This window comes from Brienomyrus brachyistius, chromosome 19, assembly GCF_023856365.1.
Source record: "Brienomyrus brachyistius isolate T26 chromosome 19, BBRACH_0.4, whole genome shotgun sequence".
Lineage (NCBI taxonomy): Eukaryota > Metazoa > Chordata > Actinopteri > Osteoglossiformes > Mormyridae > Brienomyrus > Brienomyrus brachyistius.
The window spans coordinates 6,060,151-6,083,825 of record NC_064551.1 but is presented as its reverse complement, the minus strand read 5'-3'; the positions used below and the strand labels follow the sequence as shown (position 1 = coordinate 6,083,825).

The 23,675-nt window shown below is 43.8% G+C and overlaps 1 protein-coding gene across 1 annotated transcript in view; it reads left to right on the top strand.

Moving 5' to 3' along the window:
• Window positions 1–297: 297 nt before the first annotated feature.
• Window positions 298–23,675, top strand: part of LOC125715071 (exostosin-1) — a 185,344-nt gene continuing 161,966 nt past the window's right edge. The window contains exons 1-2 of the mRNA XM_048986303.1: window positions 298–1,720; window positions 2,057–3,156. Of these exons, the coding sequence (XP_048842260.1) occupies window positions 2,174–3,156 (983 nt within the window). The 5' untranslated portion in view covers window positions 298–1,720; window positions 2,057–2,173. The remainder of the gene's footprint in view (window positions 1,721–2,056; window positions 3,157–23,675) is intronic.

Genomic DNA, 23,675 nt, shown 5'->3' with positions numbered 1-23,675 from the left:
TAATTAAAAGGCAGCGTGATACCATCCGCTTCTTGTTCTCCAGAAATGCTGCTGCTTTCCCCAAACGGGGGTGTCACAGTCCACGTCACTGCGCACCGTAAACTTTCGCCTGCATGCCGAGCTCCTCCAACACCCACAAGCCGCTGTCTGACGCCTCCCTCCCAGCATCCATCCAGGCGGCCGCCGTTTCGGCCGGACCACTCGCCGGATCGCGCTCCACCGACAGCCTGCGACTCGGCATCGGCGTGCTGGCAGGTTCGCCCGCTCGGTGCGGATGAGAGCCCGGGGGGGTGGGGGGGGGGAGGATGCTGGAAAGGGATCGCAAACTCCCCAGGATTACTCACTGTGCAGAAGCCTCTGCTTAGTATAATATGCGGCCACATAACGTGGCAAGTCGGATCGGATGATTAGACAAGTCGATAGACAGCGATAAGCGCATCTGCCTACATGTCGGGTTAAGTCGCAGATTCTCGGATTCTCGGGTAAAAAACCAGATCGTCACTCCTAAGTCAAGTCCGGTTAAGGTGATACAGACATCGGCAACTTTAAAATATGAAGATGCTCGCATGAATCGTGGGATTCCAGCAGCTGTTTCGCAAACACGTGTCCTGCCACGAAATGCATCGGGGAAGTTGTCAGCGGCGAGTTATTTCTGCATATGCGATGTGAAGGAGGGGATCTTTCAACAGATCGGCGTTTTTTTTTTTTTTTTGCTCCACAATAATGTTTCCCTTCTGGGCTGTAAACACACGCACATGCAGACTTTGTCCAAACACAGCCTGATCCCAGGCAAAACTGCGGATACAGTTAAACGGTTTCAAGAAAGAGGACTACAGAAGAGTACAAACTACAACAACGAGGGGGAAAAAAACGTTTTAATTAGAAATATACTATGATTTTTGAAGGACGGAATGGCAAGTTCGGTGTCTTTACTCTCGTAACCCCGAACCGGGTAAAAGCACCACACATGCTGCATTATTTTCAGAGTTTCTTCAAGACTTTCATATGGACGTAAACACACAAAGAGACAAAAAAACGTGGCATTTGTAAAAGAAGGTTTTAAAGTTGGAGTTTTTTTTTTTTTTTGGATTTCGGTGCCATGACCGCATATGGAAATCCTCGGATGCTTTGTTTAAACGGAAATTCCGAAAAGACTTGTTCGTAAACCACACAACTTAATATGGGTTTGAATAGTTATTATGTTGTGTCATTTGTATCCACTCATGGAATGTAGGTTACATGCAGCAGCTTGGGGTGAGACGCCTGGGATGGAGCGCGGTTTAGGGACCAGGGGGGGTTCAAATGGGAATTACTAATTGATATTGAAATATATCGCTTTCATATAGCCGAATACGTGGATGGCAACGGGAGAAACATGCGAGAGATACCGGAAATATCTCGAAATATGTGTTGAAATGACGCTATCTTTCTGTCGCCTGTACGAAGCGGTGCGGAGCGATGAATTAGGAGACTCGCGGTAGAACTTCTGCAGATGCTCCATTCTGAGCGCTTATAACCGGGGGAAAAGTTCACTCAAACATGATATCCTGAAGCACACACTAGATTTAAAGGACCAAAGCAATTATCTGCAAAAAAGGAAAATAAACGAACAGTAAATCAGGGTGACGAATGAGATCCAGTCGACAGTGAAGCGCATAAGAGCCCCGGTGCGTTTGTCTGGAGGAGCGGAATCAGCGACAGGTGTTTCTGATAAAACCAGGTAGGAAGGCAGCGCTTTGCTTTCAAAAACGCTGCAGTTTCCCCCCTTTGAGTTAATTATCAAAGTGCTGTGCTGTTTTACTGCCATTTTTCTTTCCTGAATTTTGTTTTACTCATGTTATACAAACTTTCAGGAATCAAAGTAGTCCTAAAAGCATTTTTTATTATTAGATGTTCTTTTGTTTATTTGTATTCCAGTGTTTATTTTATGCACTGGAATGTGCTTAATGTAGTTGATTAGATCTTACTAGAAGGTACTGGATGGAGATCAGCTGCACTGATATGCCCGATGTGAACATTCGGAAGTGAACATTTTACTTGTGCTCTGTCCGTGCAGCCGCTCGCGCCAGTATGCTACGCTCGAGATGAAAGTCGACCTCGTGGGTTGATCGTGAACCCCAGCCCATCGACTTCTCCTGCCTCTGCTTCCGTCACCATTAGCCCTGCTGCCCACATGCAGGCCAAGAAGAGGTACCTGCTTGTGTCTCTCGGGGCTTGTCTTTTTCTGCTCGCCTATCTCTGGGGTCTGCAGATCGGGGAGATCCAGCACCACCAGCACCACCGCTTCACCCACCTGGACAAAGTATCACAGAGCCAGAGTCTCCCGAAGCAACGTTGGCTGCCGTCCACCCATCCTCTGAGGACTTTCCTGGATGGAGGTGAGGAGGAGGAAGAGGAGGAGGGACATGTTCTTCATCCTCACCATCACCAGCACCTATCGCCCCGGCAAAGGCGGGAGATACACAAACACACATTGAAAAACAGGAGATGTCGTATGGACACATGCTTTGACTTCAGCCTTTGCCAAAATGGATTCAGGGTCTACGTCTACCCCCTGCCCAAAGGCGAGAAGGTCTCTGAGAGCTATCAGAAGATCCTGACTGCCATTGAGGAGTCCCGCTTCCACACCACAGACCCCAGCGAGGCTTGCTTGTTTGTGCTGAGCATTGACACACTTGACAGGGATCAGCTGTCTAGTCAATACATCCACAGCGTCAAGACAAAAATCCAAAGCCTTCCCTTATGGAACGCGGGGAGGAACCACCTCATATTCAACCTCTACTCTGGCACTTGGCCGGATTATACGGAGGAGCTGGGCTTTGATATAGGTCAGGCTATCTTGGCCAAAGCCAGCATCGACGTGGACAATTTTCGGCCCAACTTTGATGTGTCCATTCCTTTGTTTTCGAAAGATCACCCGCAGAAGGGTGGTGACAGGGGGTATTTGACGCTCAACAACATTCCCCCATCACGGAGATACTTGCTCGTTTTCAAAGGAAAGAGGTACCTGACAGGTATCGGCTCTGAAACAAGAAATGCTTTATATCACATTCACAATGGGGAAGATATAATTTTACTGACCACCTGTAAGCATGGGAAGGACTGGGAGAAACACAAGGATGCAAGATGTGACAAGGACAATGACGAATACTCAAAGTAAGACCCCTGGTTTCTATTATTTATGCAGCTGGTTCAAAGCCTTTATGATCTTTTGCTTGTTTTTTTTGCTTGAGGTTGAGGTATACAGGGGTGACACGAGGGGAAAACAGCTTTGGAATCCATGATGAATTGGATCATCATGTGCTGTCAATCACCAACTGATTTACTCGGCTTTCTGTTGAGTTAAATGAAGGTGAAAGTGAGAAAATATCGCAATCTCACCCTCTGAGTTCATAGCCTTATTTATGTTGTTAATAATATGTATGTGTCGTGTTTGTGTGTATATTTGTATAATGTCACACGCAGAGGGTCAGGAAGAAAAATCAATCGACAGGACTGGGCAGTGAAAGAGCCGCGTTTATTGGGATAATTCTTTTGACATAGTAATCTGATAGTCCTGAGCTTATATTTGCGCTCTAGTGTGTGAATGGGAGATCAGTGGCAGTTTGGTAAAACGTGTATTGATATTCGCAGGATGACAAGACCTCTGTATCTAGGATATGCAGCTATAAAATCAAACTGGGCTCCTTTTGTTCAAAATTTGGCTGAAGGTGTCAGGAGAGCAGGATGCAGGGGATTCTGGCTGTGAAGAGAAGCAGCGACGACGTGTAACAAATGGAACAAGACTGTCAGCAGTTAGGAGGAAGAGAGTTCAGACAGGCTGCCTCGAACACTTTAAAAGCTGCGGTTTTCAGAGCAGAAGACGAGTTTCTCCAGCAGTTTGAGACCCGCGGATGCTTTCATGGATGTTTCCTGAATGGAGAATAAGGCAGGGAGAGCTGAACACATGGCCTCATCTTCAGCAAAATGGTTTCCTTGTTTGTTATGTGTAATCAATACAACAGCGTGATTAGGATTGACTTTACCTAGGAAGGTATTGGCTTGCAACTCATGAGACAGGATTCGTGGGTACAAAACAGCACACCTTGTGTTTAAAGGACAAGACCCTCTACAGTACAGGTACTATATTCTTTGACGGTTTGGATTTGATCCCCAAACCGCACTGGAGTTGTTAAGTTACATTGTTTCGGACAGCCTTATTTGCGCTGTCTTTGTCCAGGGGAGGACAGTTGATAGCGGAAATAAGACCCAGTCTTGCATTCCAAATCTTACATACCATCAGACAATGTTTCTTTTGTTTATGGGAATTTTTTTTACAGGTGCTCCGGGGTTACACTGTTTCAGGAGGGTGTCCTTTGTGTTTGTGGAGCTACAGTATAGAGACGCCATGGCTGTCATTTAAGTATCGTTAGATCGTTGTATTTTTTTTTTTTTCTGGAGAAGGGATAAGGAGATAAGCTAATGTCATCTTCATGTATTTAAATCAGAGAAGCTGGACAATTTGTTTTTAAGGTGTTGACCTATTATTCTTCATCGTCATTGCTGAGAGAATGAAGTTTAGTTAAGTGTATTAGATCATTTTAGAACGAGTCAGTGGATTCAGTCGTAGTTCTTGAGGAAGTTCTGACGGCAGAAGGAAAAGGAAGCAGACTGGTAATATGCATCGATAGGTGCTAAATGCAAGTGCCGCGCTAACAAACGTTTTCCTCTCCGCCCGCATCGGAAGTCACAAAGTAGCAGATTCTCCGTCCTGTAATTAGCTCGTGCGTTGAACATGTTGTTCCCAGCCTCCGAGGCCAGACAAAAATGCCTTGATTATTGGCCATCGCCGGATGAATCATCGACTTGTCCTGGGTCTGGCCGTGTCTGTGTATGGCTGTCTGCTGCATTGATCCCAGATGCATGAGACAAACAAGTCTTGAATGACCCCGAAGGTCTTCTGGCTTACATTGATTTTCAGCCCGGTCCTTCGGCTGTGTGCGAATTCGGAAGCGGGGTAAACAGTGTGTTCGTGTCACGGGAAGGGCGAGGCGGACCCCGGTGATCCGTCACATTACCGCTTCTTCATTTGCATATCAGCATTCTCAAATTTTTAGTTTCCTTATTTAAAAAACTGTACAAAGAGCCCAGCAGCAGTAATTTTGCGAAAACATAACTTGTTTCCTTCACATTTTTTTTTTACGGTGCTACTTGTGCCCTAAACGCACCACGGTCTGTCCGAAAGTATGATTTAAAACCATCTGGTGGTTCATGTTCCAGAAAGAGCTCTGTGCGTACAACCTTAAAAAAAATCCTCGCCATTATCTGCTTCAGCAAAATATAAAGCAGAACACATTCATAAACTGAAAGCTAGTTGTGTTTCTTTGAATGAAATATGCTTTTAAAGATCATGTAACTGACAGTCTGGATATATAATCTATAATGAATTATGACATAAATATATTTATGCAAAAATACAGGTCAGACACGAATCCATAATTGCATTAAATGTGTTTAAGCTTTGTGTAAGATTATAAAAAAGCGGGAAATAGGTTTGCCACTTTATGTAATATTACACAGTCTAGTCTTTTACCTTCCTCTCTATCATGCACAGCAGATCTGAATGGCATGCTGATATATCGCCCGTATCTTATGCACAGACTATTTTAAAGTTAGACGATATTTAATCTGAGTACAAACAGTATGCCAGTATGCAGAATGGTTAGTATGACTGTTCATAACAGAAACAATGCTATTTTCTCTTCTTCTTGTTTGTAGTATATAACACACACACAAAAGCTACAAGTGCAGAGCAGTATGTATGGCTAGTATTGTGTTAATGCCCTCCTCAAGTACCAGTGAAGTGGAGTCCAGTTTACTACCAGTTCAAGCGCTTTTCACACTGTTGACAGTAAAACTATATAAAAAATAGGGGAATGTATTCACGTTTCATAAAATATATCTGTATTTCCTTTTACTTAAGTAATAGTCGCGATATGTTATTGCTGTATAAACCGAATGGAAAAAGTGCAGTGTTCAGTGTATTATACTTTAAACATATTTTTGTGCAGTAGAAATGCAGCAAACAGTCAGGCTTTTCGATAGCAGTCGCCGCATTTTTGCCATTCATTTTCACAATAGATGGCAAATTATGCGGCAGGACACTTGTTTGGTTGTTCATACTGTAGATTTTCAGGGCAAAGGTTAGGCAGTGGAGACGTCAAAGTACAATATCTTGCCATGTTTATTGTTTTTTTTTTTTATTTTTAATTTATTCGCCTCATCTGTTTCCTCACTAAATCATTTTCTGCAGGCTTGTTCAGTCGCGGTACTGAATGTCTATGGGGACCCACCATTAGACATGTGGTCAAGGTATTACAGAAGGAAAACGTGTTTAAGGAATTTGCATGTTTTTTCCTCTTCCAGAACTATTTCGCTTAAAGGCATTTTTTTCGTAAACTGTGTAGAAGATGGGAAATCATTTTCATATTAATAAGTAAGTATTCAGGCCCGTCGTTTATCTGAATAAATAAATCACGATCATAAACAAATTAATTGTCATCATGGCCGCCGCAGGATGTTGTGAGTCAGTGGGAGTGGGCAGGGGCCTATATGGAAGAGAAGGCCCTAGAAATCGGTCTGCATCTTTCTGTAATTCTAAAAGGCTTCTCTCCTCTCTTAGCTAACGAGGAACATCTTTCATAGTAATTGAAAATAGCAGCTTCAAAGAAGCATGCTTGTGCAGCATAATGGTTGAATAATAGACCATAACGAAACCTGCGCGAGTGAAGCCTGACTCTTCTCGTGCCATTTAACTAAGGAGTACGTGCTGATTTATCAAAAACAGCTTGTGTGTGAAGTATAATGGGGAACAGTTTAGATGTGTGGTTGTTAGGGTTATTTTTCAACACTTGGGAAAACTTTCCTGGAAAGCCAGTACGACGGCGTCTCGGAAATCCAGATGTGTTCCGCAGCTTCTCTGTTCCAGCTGCCAGGTGCTTTGCGGGGGCCCCGTGAGAGACCTCACTCTCCGCTAACTCTCCGGTAGGTCCGATAAGTACCAGGGAATTCATGAATCTGTCCAGGAATAAATGGTCTGGAATTGTCGGGGAAACAGTCCTCGCAAAAATAGATACAGGATTTGTGGTTCAGGCATTGAACTCTCTGATAAAGGCAACTGTAACTCTGAACAAGGTGCTATATATTGTTGCCTATATATAATAAATCTAAGTAATAAAAGGGTTGCCTTGGCTAACACAGTCTACTGCACACATGTTAATAATAACAGAAGAAGAATCCTTCTAACCAGTGATTAGTGTACATACATAAGTACTGAGAAGGCTGCCGGTTTAAATCTCAGGGGCCAATACAGTTACATTCCTCCCGAGTGTATTATTACTCAGCGGATGCTTGTAAGTGAAACGGGTTTGCATAGCATGCAGTGGCTGAAGTCAGGATTTGAGTCGCTTGTTAATTACGATGGTGAGCTGGTGAGAACATGATACCTTTTGATAATGGGGGTGGGGTTGAAACATCCTTTGGTTAAATACAGAGGAAGAACGCAGTGTTTTCTCAAATAGGCCAGTGGCGCACTGTAGATCTGTCTCCGAACTTTCTAGATCTATGCATTGCTTTAGACTTATCTAGAGATGAGGTTGCGGTTCAGAATTTGTCTTTATTTTGCGTTTTTGCTAATTATGTCCTCTTGTTTTGCTGCTGATTTGAAGTTGTAGTTTTTTTTTTTTTTTTTTTTAGAAAATAACTGCATAAGCATAAAAAAACCTAAATGTAATAATTAAAGGTGATCCGAGCTAACGGGGAACGTTCCCAGAACTTTAGCCAATGCTATGTGAAGGTTCTCTCAAAGCTGGCGGAGAACATTCAATTGTAAGTGTAAAATAATAATTATTTCCATGTTTTAACAAAGGTTCTGTCAATATCAGAATGTTAACATAATTATCCGGTCATCCTTTTAATGTAACTAATGTAATAATTATTTTAGTAAGTGCCATATGTGTATACTGCAAATGCACTGTCCAGCCTCGAACCCATGACCTTAGAGATGTCAAGCCACAGTGTTTCCTGCAGCTGAACTTGTTTTTACGTTATTATTCTTAGCTGTAGTAGTAGGGGAACGTTCTGGGAATGTCAGGAAAACTTGACACGTTGCATGTTTCCATATACTATATGCAACATTCGGTAAATGTTCCTAGAACAAATTGTTGGGACAGTAAGTAAAGGTGTAAGGTTTCCTGGGTCAGAGGTAACTGCTGTACGATGCAGTATGGATTAGAAATAGTAGACTTTCTCCAAGTTCTCTTCCAAGGGAAATCACCTTTGGTGAACTGAAGAGACCCTTAACATCCCTTTGTATTTGTGTAGCATTATAGCTATCGCAGTGGTCACAAAAGCCAGTTCGGATACTCGGGTCATGCAATGGAGATGAAGTCTGACACGCTGTGGTTTATACTGTATAGAGTACAACGATTGTGCGAGACTGTATTTGACCAGACAAACAGATGTCATTGCATGTTTGACTGCATTTAAATACAAATACTTCAGAATGCTTCTGACAGGTATCTTCCAGCTTCGGTAATGAGTGTTTACTACTGCGAAACCACGTACACAGCAGAAAAGTGGAGACGCATGCTACTGACTACGAATAATGCTTAAAATCCCAGAGATGCCACCTCCCACCACTCCTATAAAGACACAGGAATCTAACAGTGCGTTAATATAGGCGTGGAAGGGAAACGTTAGATATCCATCGTCCTGGCCGCCTTTTCCGTTTGCTGTCCATATGAAGTGCTCCGGTCTCCAGCTGCCTGACTCGGATACATCCGACATTTCGCATCAGTTTCTGGGTCAGCTGAGAGAGCAAACAGACAAATCGCGCAGTGATACAGTTGGAGGTTTTCCATTTCCCCCTGGCTTCCTTCATCTCCGAATGAGCCGAAAGTGAAGGCTCTGTGTATTTCAAGTGCCACTCCCGTACCTCGTTGACATACATGTGGGATAGCAGAGGTTTTTGCGTTAACACGCAATGTTCCGATCTTGCTAATGCGATTATTAACGGGCAAGTAAATTTTGCCGTTGGTGATTCAGGGTTTCTTGTCGTTCCGTGGTCACTGTCCTTGACGGATAAATGCGCTGGGGGTAAAGCTTTCTGAAGCTCAGCAAATCGTACCATGTGACCAGGGGGATTTTGTGGGTAATGTGGCTGGTGGAAAACTAGGGTGGGGGGCACAAATCTGAACGGGGGGGACATACAGTCATGTCCACTCCCCTTTCTATTTTTGAAAAACTCAGATCATGTTTTGAAAAACATGTCTGTAAATCAGGCTTTTATTAATAGCTTTATTGGTTTGCATGACATAATCGGCAGGTATTTCTTCGCAATCGTTCCTTGCTGCATTGCGGGGAAAACCAGTTTAATATTGCCTTTCTAGAAAAGTATGGGGAGAAAAACCCAACACAGAGACACGTCAATTTTCTCCAGGTTACTGGGCCCGAATCACAACTGTACACATGGTATATATTACAACACCACTGAGTAGCTACCATGAGACTGAAGCTCTTGTTGTTGACCTGCTGGTGGCGCTACACTGCCCTCTACCTGTTAGAGACACTACGTGTCCTTGGGTCAGCCTCACGTTGCTATTTCAGCGATTGCTGTAATGTAGAGCACATGCAGGGTAACACACTTCCACTAACTCTCCTTCCTACCCGTAGGGTTGCCAGACTTGGGCATTTTATCGCACTTCATGCAGCAACTCCACTGATGTCAGCCTAGGTGGACACTTGAAGCCCAATCTGTCACACCAAGGACAGCGGTCTCGACTGTGACGCAAATAGGCTGAGGTATCTTAGTGGTGCTTTTAGATCGCGACAATATACAAACACCGTGAATGAAGGACAGGCAGAACAAATCAATACCGATATCCCGAGTCACATGACCCTCCTATCTGTGACAAGACTGGTGTTTCCCCCCCATTCTGACTATCCGATAACAAGCAGTGCCTGTACTGTATTCACCAACGTCACTTTTAAATCATACATTGCTGTCATTAAGGAATACCAGCTATTTGAAGAGCACATGAATTGTCTGAGTAGGAGATCAAGGTGGTTTACTTTTCCTTACTTTTCTTTAAAACAAGAAAATATTTAGTCTCTCCCTGGATGGTTGTAACAGTTTTGCTCAAGGCAGGTTCAACAGAATTCTTAAAACTGGTGCGTTCATTGGTGTTTGTATTTGCCTCTGTAAATCAGATCAGGGTGCAGTTGCCTTCAGAAAATGGTTAGTGGCATTACATGGCTGCAGTGCACTCATTTTAAAAGGGGGTGTATACAGAGGCGGGGCCAAAGGGGCACCAGTTGAATGATGATTGGCCCACGGAGTGCTCCCTTCCCTGTCACTCATGATTCAAAGCATATCATTGGCTACTGATAAGGTTGGCCACCCCTTAAGCCCTCACCTCAGCAAATCCTAAAATCGGTCCTTATTTTGCGTGCAGGGAGGAATGCAATTGATGAAGAAACGTCTGTGGGAGACAGGCATCCCAATGGCCATTGCGTGTTCCCTGCATATTTGACGAGGAACTAGCTAACATGACAAATTTAGGTTTTTCTTTATTAATTTACTTTTCTAACCAATGTAGGGCTTCTACCTAAGGGGTTGCAGGGTGAGGTTGAAGGTCCTCTGTGTGTGCATCACGTGGGCCACCTGGTCAATCATCTTTATGGCGGGGGGGGGGGGTTGTCGAGGGTGACACCTTAAGGGATCAAACCCCCAGCTTTATTTGCCTTGTCGACTCTAATTTACCGCAGCGGGCCGGCATTTCGAGAGGGATGCGGCCTTTCGCTGTTAAGATCCTGGGAGCACAAAAGTGAACATTGAATCAAAGTTGCATTTCTGCTTTGATGAGCAGACACTAATTGCCGCTCTGACCATTATGAATACATAGTCAAAGTAACAAGATTTTTTTTTTGAATAATAGGGGAATATCCATGATCCATATTAATTAACAACGTTTTTACTGATGAGAGAAACGGCAGACAATAGTGTAAAAGGAACACAGGTATTTTCTGAATAGCGGTTATGTGTGTGTGTGTGTGTGTGTGTGTGTGTGTGTGTGTGTGTGTGTGTGTGTGTGTGTGTGTGTGTGTGTGTGTGTGTGTGTACACATATATAGTTGCATACATACATAGCTACATACACACACACACACACACACACACACACACACACACACACACACACACACACAGGGAGCATAACTTGATTTAAAATGATCTTGATTACAAACCAAAACCATAAATATGGGAAACTGCACTTCCCTTTATTGCAGAGTAAATAGAAATAATGTCTATTGTGAAGAATGTTGCATTTATGATATTGTCATAAAGCGAACAGCAGCCGTTTTTGTTCCCAACTGAATTATTTTCTAATCATTTGTCTACTAATAAAATGATATATTATAAATCGTCCCATGGCAGCATTTCAGGAATTTGCCGGGGAGTCATCTTCATCGATCTTCGTTTCTAGTTTGGGATCTGCCTAATCCTTCCATGCTGGCTTAAATCTGTTTAGGTTCTTGCTTCCGCTGTGTTTTCAGTACAAACTTTGGATTTAGGGAGGAAGGAGGGACTGTTTTGATAGGTGAAGATGAATCTCAGCTTGTAATTTTGAGGCGAGACACCTTGCAAGTAAGGATTTTCCAAAAGCAGGGGAGGTGGGAAAAAAAAGACACCCCCCCCCAGCCTAGGTGTCCTTTTGTTCACGTACAATGGCTGCACATCAGTCATGATGCTGAAGCCAGTCAGTGCTAAAGGTCACCAGTCCCAATGTAACTCCCAGGACTTATTGACACGACCAAAATCCCAAGCTGATGCATCCGTGTAGTTGGGCTCAGTTTGGCAACAGAGGAGAAGAAAATGAATCCTTCTCTTCCTTGCATGTTTGCCGTGTTCTTTCAGATCTGTAATTGTGAGATTGCGGGCCAATTGTCACGCGCTGCTTCATAATGGCGGTGGGGATGAGAGTTCGCGAGAGTGAGAGATGAAACAGAAATATTATTGGGGTCGGGACAGAGGGAGGGGTGGAACGTCTTTCGGCTCGGCGTGCGGCTGTCAAATGTCATTCTTGACCCACGAGGTGGCCTTTCTCTTCCAAGTGAGACTCTCCTTGATTAAACTTGGGTTCTGGGTGCAAGGTGACAGCTGTCCTTCACAGAAGCTCATCTGAACTCTCACCGGGGAGGTGCCGTCCATTCTCGGCCTCACCGTTTCACTGCACACGCATCTTTTTCTTCTCCTTTTTATTTTCTGAAGAATGTGGACCTCAGATTTGAGCAGATTGAAGTAAAGGAGGCCAAAGAATTGTCGTCTGTCTAAGACCCTCCACTGGGTGGAAATGTCAACCATGTAATAAGTTTTCATAGACCTGCTTGTCTACCACAGGCACGGATGTATGGGTCTCGCTTTACATCGGACTTCGGGTGACTAATCATTCAGAGACGGTCATACTCGCTCTTTCCCGCTCAGTGTAAGGATGCCGTAATGAAGAAAAATCATACTGGGCCGATCTCTCTGGGGTGTTTTCTGAAGGCCTGCCTTCCCAACTCATGGAACCTAGATGCAAACTAATATGGCCCCTGAATGGTAGCATTCTGTCACGCCACAGATTTCGACCCGTTTTATCATAACAACACGAAGAAGGAAGGGATTCAACCGCAGAAGAGATGGATTGAAGATGAGGCAAAGGTTCAGCTGTGTGCTCCGGATCATGTGCGAGGTTACAGCTTATTACTGAGTCTCCAAAACGACTGTCAGCTGACGGGAATAAGGAAAAGAGAAAAATAACGTAGGGTGTACAGGGAACATTTTCTATATGGATTATAAAGAAGGGGTCAGTAAGGAAACACATGTTCATGTAAATTTATTGTGACTTACAAGTAATTGAACTCAGACTGAGCCTTAATATATTTAATCACAGCTTATACCTTGCTTTCAGCAAGCACACCCACTCTTCCTTTTTCCTATAATGTTATTATGCCTGGGTGGGTTGGGCAGCCAGTTGATTTTGGACCCCCCCAGAGGTTTTTTTTGTATTTTCTCCCTTCTTGGAGTTTTCGGTTCCTTGGTCATCTTGCTTTCCTCCTTTTATTTCTTTGTCTTTTTCCCTTTTTTTTAATCTGTCTTGATGTTGTATCACCACACACCCATGTAAAGTGCCTTGGGGCGGCTCTGTTGTGAGAGGTGTTATACAAGAATGAATTGAATTTATTTAAATGCTTCTGCTGAAATAATGTGCAGTTATAGGAGTGTCACCTTCATGTGGAATGATCATGTCCCCACATTTCCAGAGGTTGAATTTGCAGTTATAACGAATACCTGCTTTGCCCTCGGTCTTGACATAGCCGAAGTGCTCGATTCCAATGTCAACGCTCTTTGTTTAGCTCTACCCAACGTGAGTGACAAAGATCACCGCTGCTGTCTTTACCCATTTGGTCCATGGGAATTCATTCAGGTACAACAACAACGCTCACTGACACTCGAACCCGTGACCTTTTGACTAGGGTGTCAAGGTTTTCTTGGGGCGCTTATTCACAGATTCGTGCTTTTCAGGCAGCGAGCAGAGAACTCGCCACTCTGACAGCTTGCCTTTTCCGTTTCGGAGCACTGAGAGCCACAACACCCGTCTATACGCAGAGCTGTTTCGGGCGAGACATCCAAAGATCAGGTTGTATAACGTCCAAAGGGCCCGTCTGTGTATGATTCAAGCCTTCTGCTCTGAGCGGCTTTCTGTCTCTCCCGGTGTGTAATTTGAGGTCGGCTCTCCGAAGTATTAGAGCGTACCTCAATCAATTGTCCACGGCGCATTCAAGGAACTGGAAGTGCACTGAAAATTGATCACAATTGTAGTTAATATTCAGAGGCAAATATAGCACTGAGCTTGGATGGCAAAAGATAGGAAGGATTTAGGAGAAACATGTAGTACTAGAGGGAAAACGGAAACTCTGAGCTTCCTTTTAGACCCAAGCAGATGCGTCTTGACATTACGCGCTTCAATCGATTTCCATGTTTCTCTCCGTGCAGCCTCTCATCCAACGAAGGTATCGCTGTCGTCGAAACTACCATCTTGACGAATACAGGGCTTTGGTTTCTCCCTTTTTTTGTCCACTTCTCCTCCTAGTCTAGGTCTCCCAGAAGACAAACGCGGCATCAGGATATGGAAGGTCTGCATCGAACAAGGGGTCGCAGCCGTCCATGCCAATTAAAATGTCATTGTTTGCGAGGAGGCCGGCTCTGCTTCAGTTGCTGGATGCTTTCCAACCTGTTGTCCCTTATGCCTAAAAGTACAGTCATAATGGTGACTGATGCCCAGTCTCGGTCTCGAATATGCGTAACACAAAGTATGAAGCAGGGTCTGAGTGTGTCATTTTGATGTAGACCATCCATTTTACTGTACTTTTTATAATCTAAAACAATGTTTCTACCTTAAAATTTGCCCAAGGCAATGGTGATTTGTATTATTATTTTTGTATTTTTAATTTCAAAGTGATTAATTTTAAAAACAGGTCATAGTGAATCTGGATGAAACCAAGAGAAGATGCAGTATGCTTGTAAACACAACCCCCCTGCTCTCCCCCAGGGAAAAAACATTTGGTATTTCCCTTTCAGTTCATGCCTTTATCAGAAATGCTTTACAGATGTTTTCTGTTTACTTAAGATAGTTATATCTGTTCCTCACTCACTTTAATCACGAATAATGATTTGGCCCATCCCTGGCAGTGTTGCCTAGTCCATTTGTAAAGAGCATCTTTGGGTTGGGTCGTTTTTCTCAGGTCACCATGTTAAGTATTTCCTGGCTTTGAACAAAGCATTTATCTTGTGTGAAAAGACCCTGTCGCACGTGAAGGTTTTCCTCTTGCAACCCTACAGCCGTAGCCTCATCGCTCTTTGAATATTATGCTAAATAATACTGTTGTTTGGGTTGGTGTATGGCTGACAAACTGATGCTACCTTTGAGCTCATGAGCAGTGCTCTTAATTGCTCCAGTGATACTCAATGCTCCTCCTCTCTGATATTCCCTTGTATGTTGCATCTGCTGAGTATGTAAATTTTACTTATTTTGTGCAAAGGAGCTGCTGAATAAGGAAAGATTTTAGCTACTGGACTCATAGAGTCTCATAAGAATTAAAAATTGAGTAGTTCCATTGTGTCGTGTAATTTTTCGCTCCCTCTCTCCGCTTCCCAGTCTCATTCTGAAAATTCCCAGTACCGTCGGTCCTGCTGGTGGACATGTCGAGTTAGAGAGGTTTTTGGCTGCCGTGATTAAACAGCCCTGGTGTAACGTGTGCTAATACGCGTCACCTCCTATCTTTTGACGGAAGAGCTCCTATCCATCTCAGCTGAAGAGCTCTGCTGCTCCATCCATGGCCTGCCGCATTCTGGAATGTGCCACGTGTGGCGGACGTCAAATTATAACGAAGTTTACCCGTAGCCTGAGGTCATAACAGCTAGCTAGCTATTGTAGGTATTCTCAGGAGAAGCATTCCATGAAAAATTAGCGTTAGCGTCAATGGTGGGGATTTCCTCTAATGTTTGTCACTGGTGCGTCTACATGAGATTTTTTATTATAATAAATGAAAATATTACATTTATGAATTCAGATTGCTGGGCAGTGAACAGCGGGGAATGCAGAAGTGGAGTCTTAGTAGATGCCAGTTACCTGAGGCAATGCTAATGTTAAATCTGTCATTAAATCCTCCCTTCCTGGATGCCCCCCCCGCTTGAATAATGTATGATGTATGTGAGAGATTATGTTAAATGAAAGTCCACAGCACCATGGGAAAAAAAAATGAGGGTTACACTCTAGCGATAAAATGCCAGAGTATGTTAACGAAATAATATTACAAACCGAGTTAGAGACATTTCGAGAATTTCTTTCATCTTCTAAGTTGTTTAGTCAGAGTAAGGTGTCACAAACATTTCACTTGCACAGACAGACCCCGGGTTAAGGATGTCCGACTAACACACAGTTACACGTTCAAACGCGCTGCCATGAAGCCTAATGTATTCAAAGTCAGGTTAAATATACTGTATGGTAATAACGAACACATACACTACTTTGTGACGCTTGTGAAAGCATTGCACGGCTTCACCAAATCATCTCCTTGAGGTACAACACAGTACAGTATGTGCTTACTTTTGATATTACTGTATAATTATTATCATCTAATGTATTTTATTTCCTGTTTACCTACGAATTCAATTTAAAGAGAGATTTAGGGAATGGAACTCATTTGTAACCTGAGGACTTAAAGAGTGTTTCATTTTTAACCAGCAGCTTGTGGAAATCCTGCTTCATCTGTTAACGCAGAGGTCTACCACACCTGTGCAGGTAACGTCCCTCCACATGGCTGGAAGCAGTAATTATCCACACCTGCGCTTAATCCAGTGCTCTAATAACTTATTTATGCTCATTCCAGTCAATGCCTTCCTGCTCCAGTTTGGGGTCTTTATGCCAGTACAGTCTTGGAGTTCTTGGTTTTTGCTCATATGTTTCTGGACTCTTCGTTTTGTGCTTGTTTTGCCTAGAACTGGTTCTGTCTGTCCAGGTTTTGGCTCATGGGTCATCTGGCTTATATTCATTCATTTATCTAATGCTTTTATCCTAAGAGACTTACAGCAGGGCGGGGGGGGGGGGGTGTTACAATTTATGTGAGTTTCCTGTTTAACTTGGCATCCTGGAATCTGTTTTCTCTCCTGAACCTGCCATGATCTACGATCACATCCTTGGATGATGCCCATTCTACTTGGTGCTCAGGTCCAACCCCCCCCCCCCCCCATTTACGTACCTCGCAGTCTGAACCCAATGTCCTGTCAGTGCCAAAAACTCGGACGCCAACGGTTAGCGAGGGGGGGCCTGACAGCTTCTCTTGTGTCCATTTGTCAGTGTTTCTTGTCTTGAACTTCAACAAAGTTCTAATTTCTGTCCTGGGGCTGTGACACCATTAAAAAGTGTTTGGCCATTTGCATCTGACTGTGTTGCACAAAACATTTTTGCTGATAATGGGCAGAGAAGATCTTAATGGTTAATGGAATTCATCAGCTGAGATTGTTAAATATTAGTTGTAACATGCATTTCCCTATTCTTGTCTTTTTTGTGGGTGGCTCAGTTGCTTGGGACACCGCGCATGCAATCGGAAGGTTAATAGTTTGAATCCCAGAGTTGGCACAGAAATATCACCTTTGGTCCCTTAAGCAAGGCCCTTAGCTCTCAGTTGTTCCTGGGATTGTTGATCCTGTTCTCATACAATTAAAAGGGGACAAAATGGATAAAGCTAAATAAAGTGCATGTTTTCTCCTTAAAATATCTGTTTTGCTAAAATGAACAAATTCAGCATTTGATTTGCGATGACATAAGGTAGAAGGGAGTGAATCTTCGCTTCTCAATCACGACAAACCAACGCTTGGCAGCCTCCGGTGCTGCCGCCGCTTGGAAACGTCCGCCGACGCCGCGTATTTTTGCCTGCATCGGAGGGATGCTCGCAGGGAGCGGAGCAGATGGCGCTAAATGGGCGGGAAAAAAAAAATCGCCGATCAAAAAAATGATAGAAAACGGCACAGCTGTGTGAGCAAACGAGAAGGTGCGATCGGTGATCAGAGAGCCGGAGTAAAAGGCTGGCATTAGAGCTGTCTTGTCTCTTTTCGCGAGGTCTCTGTAGTGCCTCTTACGGAGACAGATCTCCCCGTTTAGCAGCGTCAGAGACATAAAACACCGACTGAAGGTGATTCTTATAAATCTTCTTGTAAACGCGCCGCACCTTGAGCTTTCACTCCGCCCCGCAGAGGGAGATGCCCGACACTGACGGAGTGGCCATACGTGCTGCCAAATCCGGAGGTGCAGCTCCCCCCTCCTGCATGACCGCCCCTCCCCCCTCCCCAGAGGCTCTCCCCTTTCACCTCGCACAATAGACGTGTTTGTTCACCAGGGTTTTCGCTTTGCTGCCCCCCCATCCTGTGGACTAATCAGCTCCTTTTTGACATCTCCAGGCGAAGGAATCTTGACTCTAAACTCGAGAACCTGGAGTCGATGCCAGTTGGCACCGGCGATGAAAAGTAATCTCCACCTTTCTCCCACCCTGCCCTCCCACACCTCCTCGCCAATCCTTTTCTCAAGGTTCACTGATGCGTATTTGGGAGTTTAAATACAATACTGGAAGGCCGCTGGGATTAGACCACTGCAAATATGTTCAGGGATTATCAGAGCTTCCCGGAGACAGGGTACATTTCAAATGGAGGGAGCTGACACTGTCCCTACCGTGGTTTATTTTTTTAATCCCGAATTACCCATCATGAAATGGATCTGTTGAAGACTGCCATCCCCTTTCCAACATTAGTATTTCCCTGTTCCCATACACCCTTCCCAGTGCTGGACATTAGCTCAAGAGCAGGATTCCCTTGCGTTACTGAAGCGTTGGTCGCACCGACGGAGCCCGTAGGCTGCTGCGAATCTCAGCGTGCAGCTGTGAGGTTTTGGCTCATGCCTAACGACTCGTAATGGCCGCGTTAGTCGCTGCATCCGTATCTGTGGCTCGCTGATGGGGCGCCTTTGGCCTTGTGATGCATCCGGCCTTATGGTATGTAGAAGGCAGAAAATAAACACAAAATAAAAATCGACTTTGATATTCCTGTTCAACAGTGGCTTGTAAGACCACTAATGCTAAAGGTAACAACATTGATAAAGTTATGAGGTCATGGGTATGCATCTGCCAGGCCATCTTGTGTTTGCTAAGACTGGTCAGCGGCATTACCAGGATGCCAGTCTGGGGGGGGGCGTCCGCTGCCCCCCTGTGGCCATGCCCCTGGTTAAGGGTGTAGGGGGGGGAGGGACGTAAGGATGGGGTGAGATACCAATGCGTTAATAACATTTTATTCCATTTATCAAACTTTTGCTACAAAATATAGTTGTGTTTCTGTGACACCGTAAAACGCTTAAACAGTTCCATCCATTGCGAAATCCACAGATTGACTTGCAATTAAACTGATTAGTTGTCGCTGGACAAGATTTCAGTTGATCAGTAGTTTTCTAGCTTTCTACCAATGCTATAATGAATCCTTAAAATATTTGAATTTAGCAGAACAATCTTTACTCACAAATACAAGATTAATTAGTTCTTCAAAAAAATCTATTTCTTTTGAGTCGGAACATTTGACTAATTGAGCGACTAATTAAACCCAGTATTAATTCCAAATGAAGAAATAAGAAAACTAAATGCTAGATCATCCGACCAGAAGTTACTGCAGTAATAGAACGCATTAAAGACAAAGTACAATGTTATGAACAAAAAATACATTAGTTATGTAAGACATTATTCTATTTTAATCAATTATTTTATCAGTTATAGTTAGCCAGTTAGAGCACTAACGTCTTTTTTGCTTATTCAAAGACAAAACTGAATTGCATATATTTACATAGGCTGTTTGTGTTCCTATTTGTAGCTGAAATACAGCAAGACAAAAAATTGATACTATATATTTTTAAACAAATCTACATTTTTAAATCCCGGTTTAATCCTGGTTCTGCTGGCAGAAGGCTGCACTGAGCAGCAGGTTGTTTCCAGGTTGAAAAGAATAAGGTGAAGCAGGAGATGCTGGGAACGACCAGAAACCGGCCAGGTAGAGGGTAGAAGTGACTTTCTAATCCAGAAATGGCCGTCAACTTATCCGACAGTTTCTCATGAATCGTAAGATGACATCAAGTGACCTTCAACAGGAGTGGGAAACATTAAGTGCAGGTGTGAAGTGCACTGCTAGGACAGTTTGTATCAGGCTCCTAGAAGCAGGATTGAAGTCTCATGAAGACAAGAAGAAGCCCTTCATTAAAGAGAAACAGGGAAGAGCCAGACTGGAGTTTGCAAAAAAATTATATTTTTCCACAGAGGCACTCACACAAATTGAGAAACGAGTGAAACAAAAAATTGTGCTGTGGTTTCTTAATTTTTTCCATGGCTGTTTAGGAATTAAAGTAAAGCTGCGCAGGGTCTGGTTTAAGGCCTTGCTCAAGCGTCCAATGGAGATGTGACTGTTCTTCCAAGGCTGGGACTCGAATCAGCAATCTTGTGCTCACAGGTAGAGAGGCCTAACTCACTGAGCTGTACATCGGCCCTGGTGACCATTAATAATAATGCTTAAAATATTTTTTTTAAATAGTTAACATTTTAATCTATTTTTAAGTAGAGGAGACCACGTGGAATTGAGGCAGGTGCAAGACAGTTGATATCTCACGAAAGGACTGTTTACAAAGTAGAACGAACCGGAAGATAAATTAGAACATGGGCCCTTTAAATGTGACTCGGCAAACCTTAAAGCGTTGAGCTTCTTGTAGAGAACGCGGAAGCCCAGTACCGCCGTGTGATTCCTCCCCGGCTCCCCACACTTCTCTTTCCCTCCTGCTCAGCTGCCTCTTACGAAGTCCAATTATCTCTTATTGGAGGCAGCTGGCCATTGTTAACGAGGAGGCCGTTTGCATGGGGACAGTGTGACGCAATGCAGGAGTCGTCCCACGCCGCCATTCGTCCCCGTGGCGGTTCGCTGCTTCGGCCCGACGGATGAACAGTGATAAATGTACAGGGTGAGACACAGAAAGATGCATCGTTCTTTGTAAGATGTGCTAGCAAGCTTAGCTAGTGCACACAGAAACCGGGCTTTAATGTTAACCTCTTTTCCCCATGTGTACAGATGTAAACACATTTTATATGTGAGCCAATAATTATTAATTATTCCTCCAGTCGAAAGTCAAGTGATTTAAAAAAAAAAAATGTACGTTTACACATATGTCACTTTTTATTTTCCACGTTGTGTCCTGTGGTTTCGATATTTTTTTACACCCAGGTGGGTAGCATGCCATCTATATGTAACCCTAACCCTCTCAGCTGCAGGTTTGGTCTTTCATACCCAGAACCAGAGGAGAGAGTCCTGGTAAGAAGCTAAGTGTTAGGGTCCTAGCTTAGTCCTGGCCTACAAAATCACTTACATTCTTTCTTTTAACTCGGAAATCATTTTAAGCCCCTTGCTCCAGTGAGTACACCACGGTCCTTCCTGAGACCAAATGGATATTCAGGTGAAGCACTAGCGAGTGACATACGACCGGCAGTTATATTTGTCTGTGTATTTTGCAAAGTGAGTCCTTCTCCTCTTTATCCGTCTATTTGGCTGGAATTTAATCAGGAAGTGTTTGTTTTTTTTTGTCTTTCTCTCCGCCATCTTGTTTGGCGTAGAATGTACCAGAAGTGTTTTCCCTCCCATGCTAAGCCTGGTTAATTATTTATGCATTCATGCAATATTTATTCAACAATAATTTTTTCCATGTAGAGTTGCAGTGTGTGGTTTGTTGCTGTGTGTGTTATTCTGGGACCTGTAGACATTGGAGATTAGAGTCAGTGTGGAGTGTTAGCAGGACATGGGAAGCCTTACGCGAAGCCGTGAGTTTTCCCGGGTTATGTTCCGTCTCTTTCCTTCACCAAAGCAGGTTCTCTCCGGCGTGGATTTTCCGAAGTATCGTAAGTAGGGCTTTAGGTGCAGCTGGCTAAACGGATACCGTGAGCGGGGGCCTCGTGTCAGCCCAGGCTGGTTGGTGATCACGTTAAGCGCTCGAAATGAGATGAGGGGACGTGGAGCTGGAGGCTTGTTGATCCCGGCCTGAGCTGCTGTAGTTAATGCCAGCACTTGTTGCGGTTTGCACCCCAGACAAGAGTGACAAGAGCTGCATGAATACAAGTGCAGGCTGTCATGTCCGGTGTGAACCAGGGAGGTGGACAAGCGGTTTGGGGGGGTCGGGGGGGGGGGGGGGGGGGGGGTCTGACATGGAGCCAGAGCTATTATCCTCAATAAGAACGAGAACTATAAGAATGAATTTTCGTAAATAAAAAAAAAACAAAAATCAAATTAAACTACAACTAAACAAACTATAAATGTTGCTTCAGAAAGTAACTAAAATAAAATAAGAACAAACATCAAATCCTTTTGATACTGTTTTTAATACTGTTTCTCAGAAGTAATGGTTTATTTATCTTAACCATTAATAAAACCTAGAACATATAGGTATATGACGTGGACATATTCATGTAGGATTCTCTCAAGATCAGACTCATACAATAACTATTCATTCTATTCTTAGAAACAATATTGAAACTTTCACTGAAACTGTAATATATAAAACTAAATAGAAATATATCTTTCAGATAAGAAAACTAATGAAAACTGATACACAAGCTAAATAAAACTAGACTGGATTTCAAATGAAATTTGAAACAGCAAAAATTAAAGCTAGATTAAAATATCTAAACTTGGAGCTTGACTTGGGGTATGAAGGAACAGAATGGAAATGACGGCCCTCCCAGGGCTCCATCTCTTCGCACGTTTTTGTTCTGGCGTTTCGTAGGACAGTCTGACGTGTCGATCGCTCACATGCGAATTGGGAATCCTGGGCCGCTGATGATCTGTGAGGCGGGAGAGAGTGGGTGAAAGTAAAAGGGACCATTTGGAATTTTAATGTCTTTTTTTATCATTTGGAATTTTTGGAATAGTGAAGGTTCAAGCAAAAGAAAAAAAAAGATCATATGTTGGAAATGAAAAAATGGAAAAGTAGTAAAGTAGTGAGAGGAATGTACAGGCGCATTTTGTATATAATCATATCTGAAGTAAAAATGTCTAACTTGATTGGCAGACAGACACAGCAGGTGAGACATTAATCGGATTTGATTCAGGGAGCCGGACACAGTGACCGGGGTCGGTTTCCTGCTTAGTTCTGGGCCTCCTATTCAGCGGCACGGTCCGATCCGTACAAGTAGCGGCTGGGAAAGCATTGGGAAGATGCGTGTCCGCAATCTGGGTTTCCTGAAGCATTTCCCAGCGCCGGGATGCCGAGGATGGTAGGGGGCGGGCGGGCGTGCAGTCAGCCGCCATCACAGGGCTCGGAGGACTGGTGCACCAGAGTGTGAAAGGAGCTTCATAGTCTAACATAGGCTTCACAAAGAAAACACATTCACCTGAAAAGGATTATCACCAGGACAGATATTTCCCTCCACAGCTTCGAGTGAGCTCACACCTCCAGGACTGTCGGACTGATTCCTGCTCTGGTCCTTTGTGTTTTCGCCTCTCGACTTCACCGTTGGACTCCAGGTTCTCTCTCTTACCCCAAAAACATGCCATTTCTGGTGCAGTGGTGTGTGTAGATTATCCCAAACCATCACAACAATGAGGATGCCACTGGTAAGATGGCAAGAGCCAGAAGACAAGGTAATCCGGTAGGAATGCTGTGTGTGTGAGGATTTGGCAGCGTGTTCACGACATTCCCTATTGGTATCTCAACCTTGTCACCGGATTGTGACCCCACTAGTTGTTGTGGAAAATCTATGGGTGGACAAAAGCGGAGTGGACCAACCTGACATGCACATGAACCCAAATGCTACCTGCTGCCATATATTACTGATCACAGGAGCAGCTTTTAGGTGTCGAGCTTGTTTAAGGTAGTTTGTCACACTACACGCTAGTGCAGCATTCGTGCATGAAAGCGCGTCGTACCCTGGGCCTGCTCAAGCGAGGAGGATGTTGCCATGGAAGTGTGATGACGAACAGCTAATTATGGAAGAAAGACAGATCATGTCCAAGACCGACAGGTTGCTCAG